At 41.8% G+C, this 19,532-nt stretch overlaps 2 protein-coding genes across 3 annotated transcripts in view; both read right to left on the bottom strand.

Annotated features, from left to right (window-relative positions):
* igf3 (insulin-like growth factor 3) overlaps positions 1 to 3,085 on the bottom strand; it is a 5,874-nt gene extending 2,789 nt beyond the window's left edge. Inside the window, exons 1-2 of the mRNA XM_062540937.1 lie at positions 3,029 to 3,085; positions 1,124 to 1,271 (exon numbers count right to left, since the gene is read on the bottom strand). Coding sequence (XP_062396921.1) covers positions 1,124 to 1,271; positions 3,029 to 3,085 — 205 coding nt within the window. The remainder of the gene's footprint in view (positions 1 to 1,123; positions 1,272 to 3,028) is intronic.
* Positions 3,086 to 6,507: 3,422 nt separating this feature from the next.
* lrif1 (ligand dependent nuclear receptor interacting factor 1) lies at positions 6,508 to 16,078 on the bottom strand. 2 transcript variants are annotated; one of them, XM_062540935.1, is made up of 4 exons: positions 15,941 to 16,078; positions 8,634 to 10,851; positions 7,969 to 8,220; positions 6,508 to 7,502 (listed from the first exon to the last, which is right to left on the bottom strand). In XM_062540935.1, exons 1-4 carry the CDS (start codon positions 15,946 to 15,948, stop codon positions 6,870 to 6,872), a joined length of 3,111 nt encoding a protein of 1,036 aa, XP_062396919.1. In that variant the 5' UTR covers positions 15,949 to 16,078; the 3' UTR covers positions 6,508 to 6,869. The 2 variants fall into 2 exon arrangements, with proteins under 2 accessions (XP_062396919.1, XP_062396920.1); XM_062540936.1 differs by having other exon boundaries at positions 10,689 to 10,851.
* Positions 16,079 to 19,532: the final 3,454 nt, after the last annotated feature.

Genomic DNA, 19,532 nt, shown 5'->3' with positions numbered 1-19,532 from the left:
TGCATGGCAAACATTTACATAAGCACGCAGTGTAACAATATTTAATTTTTTTTTCCAGAGCTGCAGCTGTGATAAGGACTATTTTTGTATTTTTTTTTCTTTTCACTGAAGTCATGTCAAAATGTCCCTGTTGCTTTTCTGCCAGCCTACCCAAAGAGGAGGGAGATGTTGGCCTTGGAGATGGAACAGGGGGAAATGTCCCATGGGTATTCTGACTCCTCTCTAACAACTGTTGATCGAAGCCAGGTAGGCAAAAGACCGTTGGCAGAAGGTTACATTTTTTCCGTTATGTGTCCATTTCTGCTGTGATTGGCTACAACCGAACCGTGACATTTGAAAGCCAACGAGCTACAGATATAACAATTGCATGGCAATGGCTTCAAACTGAGTTTAACTCACACCCTGCCTGTTTCACATATGATATGATGCCATAATAATGACATAATTCAGAGAGAGTTGTGAGAATCCACTGATAGACATAACTAAAAAGTCAGTGCTGATGGGCGTACCAGGACAATCTTCGAAGAGCAAAGAGAAATGCAGGAGCACTGACACTCACACTGGAGGTCTGGCATCACACAACACCACATTCCAGTCAATCACTGAACAACCTATCAAAACTACATGTTTCCCTTCCTCTCCTGTTGAATCTATATTGTTCTAATGGATACATTCAGTATTTATACAGCAAATCAATGCGCAGAGGATTGTACAAAGTGATGTTTCCTGGAAACAAAGGAAAGTTATCCGCGCTTCTGCAGTTGTGCGACAATCTGGTGCAACCAGGCCAGGACAGAAGTATATGAAAAGAAGAGGAATGCCGGTGCAACGCAGATGTCTTCTTTTGTATTTATTTGAAAGGTGCAAAACATTGACTAACGTTGAAGGACTCTGATGAAGACGTTTGTAATGTCAAAACATTAGTCAATGTTTTGCACCTTTTAAATAAATACAATAGAGGACATCTGCGTTGCACCGGCATTCCTCTTCTTTTGATGTTTCCTGGAGTCATCATCATCATGATTGTCGTTGTGTACCTGCATTGCCATGACGGCGGTCTCTGAGGACACAGGTGATGCAGCTGTGATGGGGATGTCAGGTGCACAAAGGTGAAGTGTCTTACCCCGGTAGAAGCCACGGTCTCCGCAGACGAACTCCAGGTCGGCTATCAGCTCAGTGCCACAGCGAGGCTGGGCTGCGTGTGTGTGTTCGGGTAGCGAGAGCAGGAGGAAGGACGGACAGAGCCAGCACACACACTGCCAACACAGCACCTGAGTGGGACAAAGACCAAGGGTCACTAAACAAAACATACACACACAAACACACACACACACACACACACACACACAAACACACACGCACACACGCACACACACCACACAAACACCACTCAGGCACACACACACACATACACACACACACGCACACACACACACACACACACACGCACACACACGCACACACGCACACACGCACACACACATACACCACATACACCACATTGGAGGTCAAAGAGCCGGATCCCTCATGTCAAACCTCATCATAAAACCTACTAAGGGATACAGTATTACTAGTGCCATTGTTCCCCAGTGTAAATGATCAGGAGGAAGCATCAATTCTGTATTCCCCTGTCTATGGAGGGATCGGGCTCAACACTTGGACCTCTAACGGTTTGCTGTAGGAAACATATGCAAGGGTTCAAAAACATAATGCAAGGGTTTCAAAACAAATTCTCTCAAGTTTTGCGTCAAAATTGAGTTCATGGTTTTCTTCAGATGTACATGTGAAATGCTGTATCATCGAAAAGAGTGAGCCAAAGCTGACGCACGGTAGCTGGCCACAGACTGTCACAGAAGTAATAATGTAACACAATTCTACATGTAACACTATAACATCCCGTTGGATGATTCCAAAACACGTCTCTGGAAACTGTAATTTCCGAAGAACTTCTTTGGAAATTTTTCAACAGAATACATAAAGACCAAATGTATGGCATACAGCATCCTAATATGAAACAGTCAGACAAAAGTTACAGAACTTCCTGAAAGCAGTTCTGCCCAGCCCATGCCAAAAAAACAGCTGCTGTCAAAAGAATAGGGTGCTTTGTGTGCTATGCTAACCTTGGTACCATGTTTGGTTACAGACAGTTATGGGGCAAAGAACTTTCCCAGAGAGAAGAAACAGAAAAAGCTGATATCACACACACACACACAGCGCACAGCTCTGCAAACTGGCACAGGGAAGCTCCAGCTGCCTGACAGGTGATAAACACAAGTCTAGCCAAGACGCCACACATGTTCCGCTGCACGGCACGGCACGGCAGGGCACGGCAGAGGGAGTGCGGGGTCACAGCTTTCGCCCACAGTCCAGGTGAGAGGTCACCAGAGACAGCAGCGCCCTGCTGACTCACAGCTGTAAGTCGATGCGTAGACACGGCGCGCAACAGAGTAAAGCGAGCGAAGCCAGGAGGAGGAAGCGGATGGCAAGACCCTCCATGGTGGAGACCTGATGGAGCCAGTGGCAGGTGAAACTTCAACTTGAGGGAGAAGTTTCCGGAAGCATCCGCATTGTTGGTACAGCTATGATATAGAATGCCTATAGTATGATACAGAATGCCTATAGTATGATACAGTATTGCAATGACTGACAGTAGCTCTGCCACAGACAGAGTGTTTAATTAGCACCTTTCTGAGGATACTGGTTGGATGCACTCATCACAAGTCCTTTGGAGATTCATCAACCTCTCTCTCTCACACACACACACACACACACACACACGCAGATCCTGACATTGCTACTTTCTTGTCCTCAAAAGAAGCGTCTGAGTGGATCAGCGGCTGATTTTCCTTCTCTAGCATTCTGCCTGAGTCAGACCTGTGACTAGGATCCTAGCCTGTCCTTCCCAAAATCCCGAGGGTTAGACTCTGACCAGCTCTGTGGTCAGGCGTGGTTTCCAGTCTGCAGCGTTAAATCTGGCTGGTTCTGGTTCTGGTTCTGGTTTGGGCCAGGTTCCAGACGGCGGGCATACCTTCAGCATGCATCCCCCGGCGTTGGTTCCGCTGGGCCGTGACTCAGTGGAGGGCATTCCTTCGCTTGTTTGCCTCCTGCCGTCAGGTGCGTGTGAAGGGAAGACTCGCTCGTGGCTCAGCCCGGCTCTCTTATACTCCTCTCCTCTCTCTCTCTCTCCCTCTGTCTCTCCCTCCCTCCCTCCCTCTCCGTGAGCTCAATCCCCCGCGCAGATACACGCGTTTCGCTCGCTCTCTTGCGTCTGCTTGATATCGCTCTCAGATGGGCGGTATCAGTCGAGCCTGACACAGGACTGTCTGCTTTGGCATGTGAGCATGATAGCCATCCAGTGACTGAAAGAGACTGTATGGGTGACACAATCATCATGAATTTATTCAGGCTGGAGTGTGAAAGTTCTATACTTGTGGGTTGCTGTTGGGAGAGGAGAGTGATGGGGGGGTGGCAGACAGTGGAAAGCATGTCAGCATGACAGTCAAAAATCATCAAAACTGTGCAACTAGTTGGAGTATCAATAAACTGTTCGAATCTTATAGAAAACACAGTAAATATTAATTCACTGAACAGTGTCTGCTACAAGTACACAACAAGACAAGATATTTAAATTCTTGATTCATCACTGGTGACAGAACAACAAGTACTTTTATGGTACAGAGACATCCAAACACTGACACAAACTCTTTATCAGTTTCTCTAACGCACAGACGATAACTTTAATCTTCAGGAAACAAACATTATCAGCATGACAAAATGTTTGTAATTAGCTTTTTTTTTACTAAGTTTTCAGTGTAACTATTTCAAGTGTTATCTGTACACACTGTGGGATGGATGCCGTCCTGTCTATCATGTAAGTAAAATGGAGAATTGACATCTCTTTTCTAATGAATTATTCTCTGATCAACGTCCTTATGGTGGGTAAACAACCTTCCCTTTCTCTCTGTATCTGAATGTTTTGCTTTATATTCAGCTCCACTGAACGCTTGAAACTGACAGCTGCTGTGATGTCCCAAAATGTGCACCGAGATCCTGGATCCGCTCCTTAGAAGATGACAACTGGACGTTGAAGCCATCCTTCTGTTTTGGTCCTCCAGCCAGAGATGAGCCCTCTCCGCATGCCGCATGTTTTCACGGTTCCTCTGTCCCTCTCTCCATCTCACACCACACTGTGGTTTAAACCATGTGCCTCTCTCAAAACACCACCACACATGATGCAATAATAAAAGAGGAACAAAAAGCCTCTCCCTCACCTTCCATAAATTGGAGGGTTTATCATATTATTCTTTTACCATGGTTGAATAATATAAAATATCATTAAAAGATGTTTCTGAATAATTCCTCTTCATTCTCTACATTCCACCACTTTTTTTTACGCTACATAAAATCTGCTCTCAAACTAACCAAAAGACTGGCCCAAAGTCACAAAGGTGATAGACCTTGATTATTAGCAGAATAGCAACTGGGGGTCAGGATTTGGAGGGTTAACTACAGGCAGTTAGCATCTAAGCTGGCTGCCAACATTTTTTAAAAATAGCTTCTGACAGGTGTTCACTTCTGGCCACATTTTCACAAACAAGCCAATTAGGTGCCACTTTACAGAAGGCCACAGATTATGTCATTCATGTGGATTGGCCGATCCTCCCAGCTTGTAAACTGCCAGCTCATTCACCTATCCACAGAAAACTGTTTGTGACACTGTGGCCAGAAGTGAGCACCTGTTAGACTCCATTTTTAAAGATGGTATCTGCCAATTAAGTACATTTTTGGCCGAAGTAGCTTTGCATTGACCTGCATCGAAATGAATGGGAGTGGTACTTCCTCCCTCTCTCCAGTGATACACAGGCCCCTTCTCAACCTCTCTCCTTGATGCTCGGTCTTCCAGGCTCGTTCCCACTGATCTATAAAGAACACTGGATAGACTATCCCATTGTTGCCGCCCCGTCATTCCTTATCTAGATCAGTGCGAGGACCGAGGAGGGAAGGGAGGATAGATAAAAAGACAGATGAGAGGCACCCACAGTGTAATGCCTCCATGACTAGAGTTTCCCAAGCTCCCTCTGCTGTTTCTCTCCTGTATCTGCTTCCCTTAATACGTCACACTTTCTCCACTGTGAACCCAGACTCCAGAAGGATCAGTGTGCGGTCAGGAGATCAAGCACCTGTCATAGCGGAACTACTCATTAGTACATTAGTACACCTGATGCTTTGGCAAAAAAAGTTTTTCATCTAAAAAGATCTGAAAATATTATCACATTTAATATTATTTGGGTTGCATAGATTAATGAATGCATGAATGAATGCTCGTCCTGGCAACTCATATATCAACTCGTATACTGTATAATAATACTCATATGTGGTGAAGACAGGTACGTCTAGAGCCCTCTGTGCTCTGGTAAAATGGACCCAATCCCACATTTTCACATCAAAAACTATCCCTGATGTCACAGTGTAGGGTGCATGTAAAAAGATGTAAAAGTCCGGCTTCAGAAAGTAAAAGTAAAAGACTATCCCATTGTTGCCGTCCCATCATTCTTTATCTAGATCAGTGGGAACAAGGACCGAGAAAGGATGGTGTACAAAAAGACGAATGAGAGGCACCCTATAGTATAGTGAAAACCAAGGGTGACTCACTGTCATGGCAACCTAAAAAACTCAGGAAGCTGAAGTATTAACCCCCTTACCCTTATTTATTATCAACCTCATGTCATTGTCATTTCCGGTTTTGGGACAAATTCAATGTGTTGGATAACTGAAGTAAAGACTAATGCTTTTGCTGTTGTATCTAGCTCATGAGAATAGTTCAACACATTTTTAATTAAGAAATATGTAGCCTACAACCATATGGTTTTGTTTTCACCGAGTCCAACTCATATACACTGCACTTTATGTCAAGAGGAAATTATGATACAGCGATGCTGAGAATGAGATCAAAACATCTACATCCTTTCATTGGTCACAAGAATAGATCAGACTTTTGAGATCGATCCCAATAAGTTTTTCTTTCCGTCTTTTCCCATGTCATAAATCTCTGCCAATTGTATTTGTTTATTTTATCAATTCCAGGGTGTTGTTGGCATAGAGGTAAGTGTAGACAATGTAATGTTTATACCAGGCCTGGCCTTTTGGAATTGACCCCAAAATTGTTTTATTGTTTGAGTACACAATTATGATAAATGTCACTGTATTTGTTATTTGCTTGTTTGTTTGATCTGTAATCTTGTGTCAATGTCATACAACATCAAAGTAAATTTCATGAGCAGGGGTGAGCTAATACCTCTGTATATTATACAAGGTGTTTTAACATAGATCTAATGTCATTACTGCCATAATATCTATCCTGTCATAGCTCTGGTCATAACTATTTTAAAACTCAGAGGTTTAAGTGAAGAGGTCAGGTTTAAGTGATGTAGTCAAGTTATTCCTTGATTCTGCTGTCCCATGAAACAAAACCTGCGTGGGTGACCGTGCTGAAAAATACTGACGTGATTAAAGTTGATACAAAAGATTTTTATTTGTATTAGATGGAGGACAGCCTAAAAGGTCTGAAATCAACAAGCCCAAAAATTAGCAATCCAAAGAGGACATTTCACTCCGGATAAACTCCACTATTCGGCAAAAACAATGTGCTACATGCCTCAAGGAGTTTGTCAGTTCTGTTCGATGACCATACTGTACACTTAAAAGGGTTCTGTAATAAATATGAAAATCTATAAATAACATTTTATGAAGAAAAAATGAATGTCATCTCCCAACAGAAACAATACAAAATGACGCAATAGTGTTACTACTTAAAACACTAGAACTAAGTTAATTATTAGACTGAACTGATAGTCTACAACAGACATTTATTACATGCTCATTTTTTTCCTCATCATCTCAAGTGCAGCCTCTTTCTCCTTCAGAAGTTCTTTTAAACGTTTTATTTTCTCACAGCGCTTAATCTCCTCAGGCTCCATAGGCTCTGTGGAGAACAGGTCCTTGTTAAGCACCTCTGTCGTGCTTGTGCGGTCCTCACAAGCACTGCCAGATGGCTCCACTCCCATCTGTGATGGTGCTCCTCCTCCAGTTGAGCCCTCTCCTGGTCGCAGGTCACTCTTTCCCGATGTGACAGGTTGTGTGCTGATGGGAGTATGGCTTCTCTGTGATCCAGCAAAGGACGGTTGCGCCTCACCTGGATTCTCTGGTTTATCTGCTCCAGTGGATGCAAGTCTGTCTGAGTCTTTGGTGGTGTCTGAAGCATTCCCTTCCAGAACGTCATCAGACACACTGGTTGACTCTCCAGTCTCACAAGCAGAAGGCACAATAATTTGAAGAGGGAGAACTGTAGACATAACAGCATCAGCGGTCAGAGAATTGCTCTTGCTCTGGATGCTTTCGAACAGTCCACACTTGGGTGAAGCATGAGGCTGCTCAGTGGTCTGCTCCGACATATTTCTTGAAGACTCAACTTTCCGTCGTTTGACATCTTTTGCCAAATGAACCTGCAAATGTTGAGGACACAATTTCAATAAATGACGACTTCAAAAATTACTTATACTGATGTTTCAAAAAGAGGGAAAACTGCAGATTGACTGGATTAACAGCCCTTGGCCGCATTTCCCAGATTTGTTAAGAAGCTCTTAAGTGCTAAGAACTTCTTAGGAGCGCTCTAAGAACATTCTAAGAACGCTCCTAAGAAGTTCTTAGCACTTAAGAGCTTCTTAACGAATCTGGGAAACGCTGTCCTTGTTAGTTGAATCAGGCGTGTTAATTACACTTGGCTAGTGACACACCTGATACAAGTGACATGCCTCATGTTCATGATAGCTCTTTGGTTAAATTCATGGAAACCAAGACAAAAATGGTCTCCATTCAATGTCTCCTTTTTGGACAGTCCTTTTTGTACAGTAACTACAGTAACACCTGAAATCAAATCAATTAAATAACGATTGTTTTATAAGTAGTTACCTGTGCCTCTATTAGTTTTTTTGCTTTAATCTCCATTTGAGATCCCTGGATGAGTCTGCGTATTCCCTCTAGCGTGCGCTTGTTAATAGATCTGGTCTCCGAGGGCATTTCCTGTTTTTCAGAATGACTCCTCTTAAGACAAATTTGAATATCTTTTCTGATTCCAAAGAGTCGCCTCATTTTGCGGTCATACTCATGTTGACTCTGTTGGTCCACTTCCATTATGGTAACATTAACTGGTGTGGTCAAACTCTGAAAAACAAAATAGTACAAAACATATGAATGCAGAGAACTTCAACTCCCTAGTGCCTACAGACACGATGGTTAATTTTACTCAAAACATTTTTACCCTTCAGTTTCAGGTTTCAAATAAAGCTTGTAAATGAGGATAAAATGCATTTAAAATTGCAATAAACCACTCCTGCTCAAAAGGTCTAATACTCTGATCAAACTGATTGTTGGAGATCTTGTGGATGCATTGTGTAAACAACATTTTTATATTTTATAAATGGACTCCCCTGGTTCATTACCCTCTATTGTTTTTGTATTCTATTTATTGTATAAATATGTACATTGTGACCGAGAACATTCTGTATACGATCCAACTTGAAAACTCAAAATAAAAACTAAATATAAAAAAATAAAAAATATATATTGCAATAAACCTGCACTTGTGAAGTGTCTTGGCTGGTGTTTTCGGTCATCTGCACAGTGTCCTCAATGTTGCTGGGCCCTTCTTGAAGCACTTGGCTTCCCTGACTGCTGTTGGATTCCATTTCATGCTCTTGGATTCCATGCTCAGCTGGTGCCAATTCTCCATCACTTCCAGGACCTGTCCCGGCTTCTGGAGGAACATTGTCCTGTCTTGCCAGACCATTGACTGAACTGTCCTCAATGTTGCTGGGCCCTTCTTGAAAAACTTGGTTTCCCTGACTGCTCTTGGATTCCATTTCATGCTCTTGGATTCCATGCACAGCAGGGTCCAATTCTCCATCACTTACAGGAGCTGTCCTGGCTCCAAGAGGAACATTGTCCTGTCTTGCCAGACCTTTGATTGAGCTGTCCTCAATGTTGCTGGGCCCTTCTTGAAGTACTTTGCTTCCCTGACTGCTCTTGGATTCCATTTCATGCTCTTGGATTCCACACTCAGCAGGTGCCAACTCTCCATCACTTCCAGGAGCTTTCCTGGCTTCAAGAGGAACATTGTCCTGTCTCACCAGACCAGGAGCAGTGCTGCAACTAGTATTAAGATGGACTCCATCTCCCAAGTTCTGGACATTCATCTCTGACATGTTATCCAGTTTGTTTGAATTATTGCTCATCCTTGCTTCACAGTTGGCAGGAGTTTGTGCACAAACGAATTCTTGCTCGTCAAGACGAAGATCCTTGGGGTTGATCACATCAAGCCTGATTTTTATCCCAGAAACAGGTTCAGCATTTGTCACGTCCTGATAGCTTCCTGTCTGCTTGCCACTGACACAGTTTTCATGTTGACTTTCACTGCTGACTTGCTTGGTTAGTTCACTGTTGTTTCTCACAGGTATGGGTTGACCGGACTTGGTCCCACCTTTTCCACTAATTTCGTCCTTTGTTTCGCTTTTGTCACTTGTCTTGGGAGGAATGTAGGATACAAAAATGACGTTGGAGTCATCCTCCTCCTCAGTCGTAACTCCTGCTCGTTCCTTCACACCCTTCCCAGAAGTCCCCTCAGTTTGGGGATCGTCATCACAAAGATCAATAACCTCATCTGGATCAACATTTATACAAATAGGTTTAGGGTTTGGTTTAGTACCACTCGTATGTGATCCTGAGGAGGAACTGGGAGATTCTGTTGGTTTTCTGGGAGTTGAACCCTCCTTGGCTGTTGCATGACTTTCCTGGCTAGACACACATAGCCTTGAATCTTTGTTGGTCACAAAATACACTTTACCATTGCACATGAGCAAAGCATCATCCTTACTTGGGACCTTCATGTAACTCATCTGAGATGATGATGATGAACTTGATGTGACTGGAGAAATTTTTTCCATCTGTGCCACAACCTTTAAAATCTCTGAAGTCATTAAAGTTGGGGACGCTGGCACAAGACATGGAGCACTTGACCCATCTTTTTGCTGAACAACCCACTTCATGGGTTGCACACAGTCACTGCCGACAACCTTTGGACTTTGAGCTGAGACTGCTGGGGAGCGTGTTGAATTTTTCTTGGAAACATTCACTTGGACACATTTAGTCATGGGTGGATCAGAGTCTTTAAGGGGGGGTGTGTCGATTTTCATTGAAGTGACAGGAGAAACATATACTACTGTAGATGACTTCTCTGTAGACGCCGTGTCATGTGGCAAGTTCAATATTCGCTTCTTTATGGACTGGGGGAGTGCAGATGCTGGTAGAGTTTGAACTTTAGCATTGGGAGGTATTTGGAGATAATGCCCATTTGGCAGTCTCGGTGAACTCACGGTCACCGGTAACTGCGAAGTATTTGAACATGCTACTGATGTTCCACTGGCATTAACAGGATATGGCAGCAGAGTCCTTTTGGGCGTAACAACTGGCAATCGCACTTGTCCCACCAACACCTTTGGTGAGTTCACTTGTTGTGGGCTCTTAGTTAACCTAATATTTGTGTTAGTTGGTCCTTTTAAAATAAATTTCCCATCAGCAGTAGGTTCAACAACAGGTATCCTATTCTGAGAAAGAGATGGTGGCAAAATGCGTACAGGGTGAGGAAGAGCAGTTTGAGTTCCAAGACCATCAGTTTTGCTTGACGTTGTCTGCATAGGGAGGAACTGTCCATTGACTTTTTGAACGGGAATCAGTTTCATGACATTTTTTCCATCCGGCCCTACAGCTGGCATGACCTGGTAGAACACACCAGTTCCCCTGGGGAAACAGAAAAGAAAAGAAAAAGTGATTACACATCAATCATCTTGACAATTGGTTTTCCAATATGATTTATTATAGAGGATACTGACGGACCTTTCAACCAAGAGTTAGATGTTAAAGCTGTCCAAAAGCTGCTGTGCAACAACGGACTAGGCTCTATGGTTGTTGGATACTGCTTGAGTATCTGGGCAGAGGGCTGGGATATCTTAGCCTGGCCCCGCCTGTCTACTTCCACTCAATTTCTTTTCCTTACAGTACTCCGTCTGGAACAGCTTGATTCACCCTCGTTTACTCTGGTAAAAGCACTTCCATCCAACCAGAGAACAGAGGGAATTCCTGAGAGCGACTACATTACAAGTTGCAAGACTACTGTTACCATGGTTAACATACGTCATTAGCAAACGTTAGTGACTGAACTCCCAGCGTCCACCTACCATGAAATACGTCTTTGCCAATGGATCTAGGCCAGACTCTCTACAAAGTCAGAGAGTCATGGGCTGAATCTCAATGTGAGCCCTGAGGACTAAGGACTAAAGACTCTCAGACTCAATTGATCTCAGGTGCTACTGTAAGTGTGTGAGTGTATGAGGCCACATGGGCTCAGATAGCTATTTGGGATTGGGACAGCACATCACAAGATCACATGTACCTTGGCAATGTTTAATAACAAACAAGAAATTGTCAAATTGTCAAAATCATTATTATAGCAGCACTTGAACTGGTCACATTATGGACAGGGTTATTCTTTTTTTCACCTCTTCCATTTACATTACAAGTAATTATTAAAACAAAAAATGCTCACGGCTTTAAGCTTCTTAGCAGTGTTGTTGTGCATTGTGCATAAGGATATGTAGATGAAATTCATTATGTTTTCCATGTCATTTATTAAAATAAAGGTCCAACAACTGAAAGAAAATCTGTCTTGAATTATAGGAGATAAGTGTCTTGCAATGATAATTTCTATGAATTTCTATGATTTTGGTAAGCTCTCCAGGAATGACAAGGAACAATGGTTGCACGTTCTATTACTTATATTCCAATAAAACTAAACAGTAGGCTAGACCTTCAGTTCACAGCCTTGGTATATTAACACCACTGGGTTTGAGAGCATTGGCTGTATAGTATAGAACAAAATGAGTCAATGATGTGACACCCACATTTCTACTTCCGCTAGCTGTAAAACTAACAATTTCATATCAAAAAGGTCCATATTGGCCAGAGACATAATTCTCACGGACCAATGGACAGAATTTTATGAAAAATACAAAGTTGACTGATTTTTATAGTATCAATCAGTGGCAAAGACATTATTTCTCAAATGTCATTTAGCAAAACTAAGATCTCAGGCCATCATTAAGTGTGGTTACATGCAGAGGTGGACATTCCTGGTTCCAAAGAGTAAGTCCTGCCATATATTCTTTCTACATGTGCACTTAACACAGGTGATATCACTTACTATCTGATCTAGCTGACAGCTAAGGCTTAGTTCACACTGGCAGTCGAAATCGGATGTCTTGCATATCCGATCAGAACCTGATCTTTCTGACTGACTGTTCTCATTGCATATTGCAAGTGATCACATCCGATCTTGGCGTGCAATGCTTAGATCCGATATAAATTACACACACCTGGATTCATAAGGTAGAGTTGTACACAACCAAGTCGTCATGGATGAAAGTGGATTTATTTTTGATATTTTCCAACGTATTATGCGTAGCCGCGGCGCAAATACCTCATCACCCTTAACGTTACAGTTTTCCATGTTTCACCATAAAATGATGACTTGAGTCTGACGTTGGTTTTTGTTTTGCTGGTAGCCCTGGCGCACGCGCTGAATCAATCAATCAATCACTTCCGTCACTCAGAATTACGTTGCAATTGTTTGTCGCAGTGCAAATGACGAAAAGGGCACGTTGAAATCCTATTCAAGTGGTTCGACTGTTCAGATTGAGTCATATCCGATAGTAAGTGATATTGAAACCACCTCCGTATGTGGTGCGAATCAGCATTGGAAAAATCGCATTTCATGCGGTTTTGTGCCGTTCAGACTACCCAAAATTCAAGCTAGATACAATCCAGATAAGCCAAAAATCGGATTTCGACTGCCAGTGTGAACTAAGCCTAATTAGGATGAGCTGGTTTCCAAAATGGTTGGATCAAATACTTGGCAGGACTTTTACTCTTTTAAACCAGGAATGTCCGCCTCTAGTTACATGATGACTTTAGTCAGGTTTTATGACCTACTTCAGACTGACTTCGGCCATGTAGCTCCACTAAATAATAGCCTGCGATCTTTGTTTTTGTGGGTGTCATGTCATTGATGTGACTAGGTAAACTAAATGGGGAGGTTTATGTAGACAGACAGATAACAGATATGCCTAGATAGTCTGATGGTCTGATGTGGAATAGTGTGTTAGTGGAATACCTAGTTAGTGTGAGGTCTATAGTGTACACATATATGTCAGGCCAATCAGTGACGAGAGACGATGACGAAGTATTGAAATAAACATGGCAGTAGTAAACGGTAGCAGCAATGCCTGCAAATATAAAAAAAATGCAGTAGGATGCAGTAAAATGTGGAAATGTATTTACAGCAAAGGTAAAAAAAAAACTTTTAAAAATATTTTAAAAACCTATAGGCCTATATTGTTTCGTGGTGAGTGGTGACTGCCGGTGCTGTTTGTAAAGTTATGTTTTTATTTTTATTTTTGGTTAGGCTGAACCAATTATTTAAAAGTAAATGATATGTCTATGCCCATCCTAGTGTTAAAAAGGTTTCCAAATTATGGAAGTCCATGGAAGAAATCAGAGTCCAGACTCTAATCACAAGGGGGGTAAGCTTTTTTTCACACGTTTCAGTCATGCACTTGTATTCTGCCGTCCCAGCTTCTGACACTGCACAAGTTTGAAATCAAGGTGGCCTTATCAAAGAGGCGTGATTTATTGAAAAAAGAACCAGACTGATCCACCACCTCCTTAATGTAGGTTATGAAAATGTGGAACGTGGACTTTCTCATTGACAATCTGAATGCCAGAAAGAACACCAACCAGTCTTTGGTTTTGAAAACGTAAGCAAGGTGAACTGAACAAAGAACGGCCTACAGTAAAATGGTGTCATCAAATGACTTCATGAAATGTAACTTTTGCTTTAAAGTTTGTTTATAAGAAGTCAAGACGTGCTTGATGTGTGATTGTGTGTAGATTAATTCATCAGTGTTGACAAAGAATGTTTTGCTGGTAGCTGCTTCTAATAATATAAAGTTATCTATGATAACGATTCTGCAGACTGACACCTGCAGCTTATACAGTAGAGAGACTGGCATACATACGTCAATCTCCATTACAAACAAATCAAGAGACAGAATATAAACTATGCTGCTTGCCAATAGTGTAGGCGTCTGTGCAAATGTATGGATGACTTCAAGTTGGAAAGGAATGGACAGATTCGACCGAAGTCGGGTATGGGATTATGACTTCATGGGAAGTTAAAACTGAAGATGCACAGTCGTCAAGCTCCAATATCCAAAGCAGGTGATTATAACTATTTAACTATTTTCACTATTTAACAATATAGCCACATCGATAAGGTAATGTCAGGAAATATGCCACCATGTGACATTGTAATGGGGAAAAACATGAAGCCGTTATCATCTCATTAAGCATCAAATTTGATACTGAAATGTTAATTTGTAACGTTATGTGTAGCCTACGTATTTAGAACTAGGCCTACTGCTGACATTGAGCAGTATGCTGTTTCACCTTGTAGTAGCACTCGATCTTAATACAGCCCTCCAGAGCATGTAGCTGGAAATGTGCTTAAGCCATGTCAGAATGTGCACAAGAGTTGTATAAGAATCACCCAGATTTTGTGTTGCTCCTCCCAAAACGTGTAACTCCCTCTATCATGTGTAAATGACAGACTTAAGTGAACGGCAGAATTCGCGCAGAGTGAAATGCGCGCAGTTACGCTCTTTACAATTTTTTTTTAAACTTAAGCACCCTTACCCACCCGTACGCACATGGGTGAATTCCCACCAAAGTTAATTAATTTGGTTTTAACCATGTAACCAAATAGGGCCCCGCCAAAGACAACAGAAAACAAAATTGAATAGATTTAGTGTCACTTTAAAGACATTTTCCAAACAGCAGTCATGGGCAGATGGTCACACCACATAATATTTTGACACTTTACATAACAGAAATGAGAAATGCCTTGTGAAAAGAAAAAAGAAAGAGGTTCATATAGGCCTATAGGATGTGTTTTTATGCTTGCTTTTTTTTCCAAACAAAGTCAGAACTCTAAGCTCATGTGATAAATCCAGTAGGCTATGGGCTACAAAACATGGCTGCATGATAACTGTCAGAATGTGCAATGAGCTAGAAGAATTGAAGACAAACCTACAGCTCAATCCTATAATGCACAGTAGGCTATGTTACCCCGTCTCAACAAACCATCCCAGCTGCGCACAATGTTGGTGGTACCTAAGCAGTTCTCTAAGCAATTAATCAGTTAGGATGTCACTGCGTAGCCTATTAATGCGTTACAGATACTGAACAATCAATCACACCCAACATTATAACGTTAACGTAATAAGGCATCTCCGAGCACTCCCATCGCGATAGAACCAATGACATAAATGGCGCGATAACCCTATCTGGTCTCCTCAACCACTTATCCACCTGGAAAACTTAACTAACATTGAGAAAATACCGTTTAACGTTAAGTTAGATGTTGTTGCCCAAGATATTATTCATTGTGCGAGGAAGCGGTCTTGGCCAGTGCGTTGGGACCTGTAAGAAGTTCGGCTACCTGCCTAATGTTGGCCATTCACAGGCAATATAGGCTATTAGTCATCATTTAACGGTGACGGTAAGTTAGTTACAATACCACTGGACAGCGAATGTGGTAAACGACGTCGGCTACAACCTCACTGACTAACTTTACTGAAATTGCCCATGAACAAAGTGTAACGACGTACGCCATCTTTACAATGCTTGAACATCCCAATAGCCAGATGGCCATATTTATGTGTTTCGAAAGGTTAATAATTCTTAAATAAACACATAACCATTACACTTTACTCACCCCTCCATCTCCAACTTCGTCGTTTAGACGTCTTCACAAAACAACATAAACAGACATAATAGAAAGAGTAGGCTTTGTTTCACCTGGATGTAGATAGAAAAATCTACTGAGATCGTTTCCGGGTCTACATCATTTCCGTTTCCGGTTCTACTCGCCCTACATGAAGAGTAGTTATAGCGATCATTAACGGCGAATGTATCTCTAAATATAATGTTATATAGGCCAAGTGCCATATAAGACTTTGTGCTACACTCATAACTACCACTATGATTGTTTACCAACTCACTAGTCATCTGTAGCCCATTATTTAAGTGATGGAACAGATGGTATCCACAATCCTTTGTCTCTGGTGACGTTGCTTGGCTGTGGAACAAAATAGGCTACAAGCAGAGACGGTTTATAAAGCAAGTAACTACACAATCTTTGCTATAAGGTCTAGAGGAATATTTTGAACATATGAAACACATTGGAAATGACACCCACAGGCATTTCATTTCAGAAATCACAGGATATGATTTCATGAGTTCATGGAACTGCTGTGTCTATTAGCATAACCACAGCTGCCTAGCCTGCTACCTAGCTGTTCTCAAGACATGGAAAGGTTATTGTGACCAGACGTCCCCGGTTTCCAGAGTAGTCCCCAGTTTTGGTGACTAATTGTCTCCAGAAAACACTGACCAAACACAGGCACAGGCTCAAGCCATTTTTGCCCATCTTTTTGGTAGGCTATCCTTTGTAAACCGCTCACAAAAAGTAAGGAAACTTGACTTTGGCCCATTATATCTCCCCTTTAGTAACAGAAAGTGTTTCATATCATTTTTATCGTTGATTTGTCACCTTTACAATGAGGCATAGCTAGTAAGCATAGGGCAATCATGGAATGAGCAATACAGCCAAATTCTGAGTAGTGCCAACCAAAAAATGTCAAAATGGTAATAGGGTTCTGCTGCCAGACATCTCGTTTTGGGCTTCAAGTGCTACTAGGTGAGTTTAGATACCGGGATGTCATTCTGGAGCCAGTGGCAATTCCATATCTCCAGAATATGGGACCAAATGCCATCCTCCAGGATGACAACGCTCGCCCTTATAGAGCTGGGATCATCAGAGAGTGCCTCCAGAATTTGGGAGTGGAGAGGATAGAATGGCCTGCCGTGACGTGAGTCCACTCCAGACCTCAACCCAATTGAACACTTGTGGGATCAGCTTGGGCGTGCTGTACGTGCCAGAGTCACCAACAGAACCAGGTTGGCTGACTTAACAGATCCTTATCGAGGAATGGAATGCCATCCCACAGCAGAATGTAGCCAGGTTGGTGAACAGCATGAGAAGAAGGTGCCAAGCTGTTGTGGCTGCATATGGATCCTCACACGCTACTACTGAGGACCCTGCATGACATGTGAGTCTAAAATGAACGAATGTATGCCTATCATGTTTTATTTTCCTCATTTCTTTGGAAGAGTGCAATCGTCAATGCTTGAAGTAATAAAGGTGAATTCCAACAGCATAACAGGCCATGTTGGCACATTTTTCGTTGGCACTACTTACACGTTTGCTTGTGTTGCCCATTCCATGGGAGCCCAATGCTTAGGCCTACAAGCTGTACCTCATTGTAAAGGTGACTAATAAATGATGAAAATGACATAAAACACTTTAAAGTGGAGATATAATGGGCCAAAGTCAAGTTTCCTTACTTTTTGTGAGCGGTTTAGTTACAGTAGCCTAGCATATGGCTTATTTCATTCATCAAGTCAGCACTCATTCAACTAGCTCTGATGAGAGTGGGGTGCAAGATAGATAGCCTATAGGTGAAAGGTGTTCTTGTAAGTCTTATTGTTGGGTATACCGGTATTAAAGAGGACATAGAATGGCTGAATTGAGTATTGCACTGTGTTCTCTGAAAATAGTATTCAACTTTGATTTAAAAAAATAAACTCAATTGGGTCATTCCGTGTCAAATCACCCAGTGCCGGAAAGTGACCCTCTCCGAAAAAATCTGAAATAAATCACAGGTGTTTGTAGACTAGACCTATGCACAAATCTGAAATAGTATACCTGGATCACTAATGGTTTAAAATCTACAGCCCTCTGAAGCTTCAAGTCATTTTAAGCGTGGTGAACAATCCTTTTTGGTCAACTTGCAACGTTATTGGTTCTTTTGGTATTTCACACACATCAGTGAAACTATGTGAATGGAAGCACATTTTCCTGTTGAATTAAGAAATCTAATCAGATGAAACGTGTCTTGTGTAATTTCCCCTCTGCAAAGCTCTGAAAATGGCTATAAATTCAATATGTGAAAAGACATCATCACTTTTGAAGGCTTCTCATTCGAAAGGTATGTGCCACAAATTTCGTCAGGTTTTTTTCCCACTCATATATGGACTATAAGGTCATGTCCATGCATCAACTTTGGTTGTAATCGTTGTCATATTGTCAGAGCATTTTGTTTCAATTGGGCTTGATTTTCAAAAAGGGTCATTCCACGCCAAATCAACCAGAGCCCACGCACTTGCGTCTCAAAAAAATCTGAAAAAAATACTGTGTGTGCCTATGTTACCCAGGAGACACTCTGTAAAATGTTTTTGTGCTAAGATCAATACTTTTCAAGTAACAGCCAGTTTTACAGGGGGAGGGGGGTGTCAAATTTGTTCTGCCTCTTTTTTTTGTCAAAGTTCACAAGCTCTTTGCTCAAGAACTAGAATCTGTAGGAGGCTCAAATTTTGCAGGCTGGTGCATAAATAGGAATAGTATGCAGTAAAATCACCACGAGTAGTCTGGATGATCCTGCATGGTCATAGCAGTCCCTCAAAGTTGATCAAAATTTTATTGGAGTTTTTGGCTGGGTTCTGTTTAGGCCTTCAGAAGACACATGTGCTCTTTTAATACAATGGGAGTCAATGGAAGAGTAAGAGATTCACTTGTTTGCTGCACATATCCAATCTAAACACACATTTTATGGTTCATAGTTGAATTGCTCCAAGTAATGATTGCAACATGAACAATATACTACTCATAAATAAATCTTATTTAGCTAAATAAACTGATCAAGCAAAATATACACATAAGACTGACTGATCATACATGCAGCAAGAGGATTTAGAATAGGTTTCTAGAATTCAGTGCATTGTCAGATGCAGACAAAGCGTAAGATGCAGTTTAGAGCAAGTATTTCACTTGATGAAGATGACCATGCATGTTTCCATCACATAAACGTATTCATCAAAAGGTATGAGGGCTCAAAACACTATTGCCTGGATCCAAGACGCATTCATGAAAAGGAGATAACTCATCAAGCATCTTTTTAAAATACCTGATCTCAACTGAAACAATACTTTTTTCTGCATCCGGCAATGCACTGAATTTTAGAAACCCCCCCTTTTTAATGTTCCTTCATGACATTCATTTTCCCACTTCTTTCCCAGATAACATGGAGACAAACCACTGATCCACCTTGATGCTCTTTGTCTCTCACAGAGGACTGCATACCAAGCATATAGGCTCCTTCTCAACCTCTCTCCTCAACTCTCGAGGAAGGTCCTCCAGGCTCATTCCCACTGATCTAACTAACACTGGATATGCTATCCTATTGTTG

This window comes from Sardina pilchardus, chromosome 7 (assembly GCF_963854185.1).
Source record: "Sardina pilchardus chromosome 7, fSarPil1.1, whole genome shotgun sequence".
NCBI classification, from domain to species: domain Eukaryota; kingdom Metazoa; phylum Chordata; class Actinopteri; order Clupeiformes; family Clupeidae; genus Sardina; species Sardina pilchardus.
Note: the sequence above shows the minus strand (reverse complement) of the source record. Positions and strands in the feature narration are given on the sequence as shown.

Excerpts from the sequence above, each read along its gene's own strand:
- lrif1 (XM_062540935.1), bottom strand. Across the intron at positions 8,221-8,633 it reads AAGACACTTCACAAGTGCAG|AGTTTGACCACACCAGTTAA; the intron begins GTTTATTGCAAT and ends TTTGTTTTTCAG. Across the intron at positions 7,503-7,968 it reads AAAAACTAATAGAGGCACAG|GTTCATTTGGCAAAAGATGT; the intron begins GTAACTACTTAT and ends CAACATTTGCAG.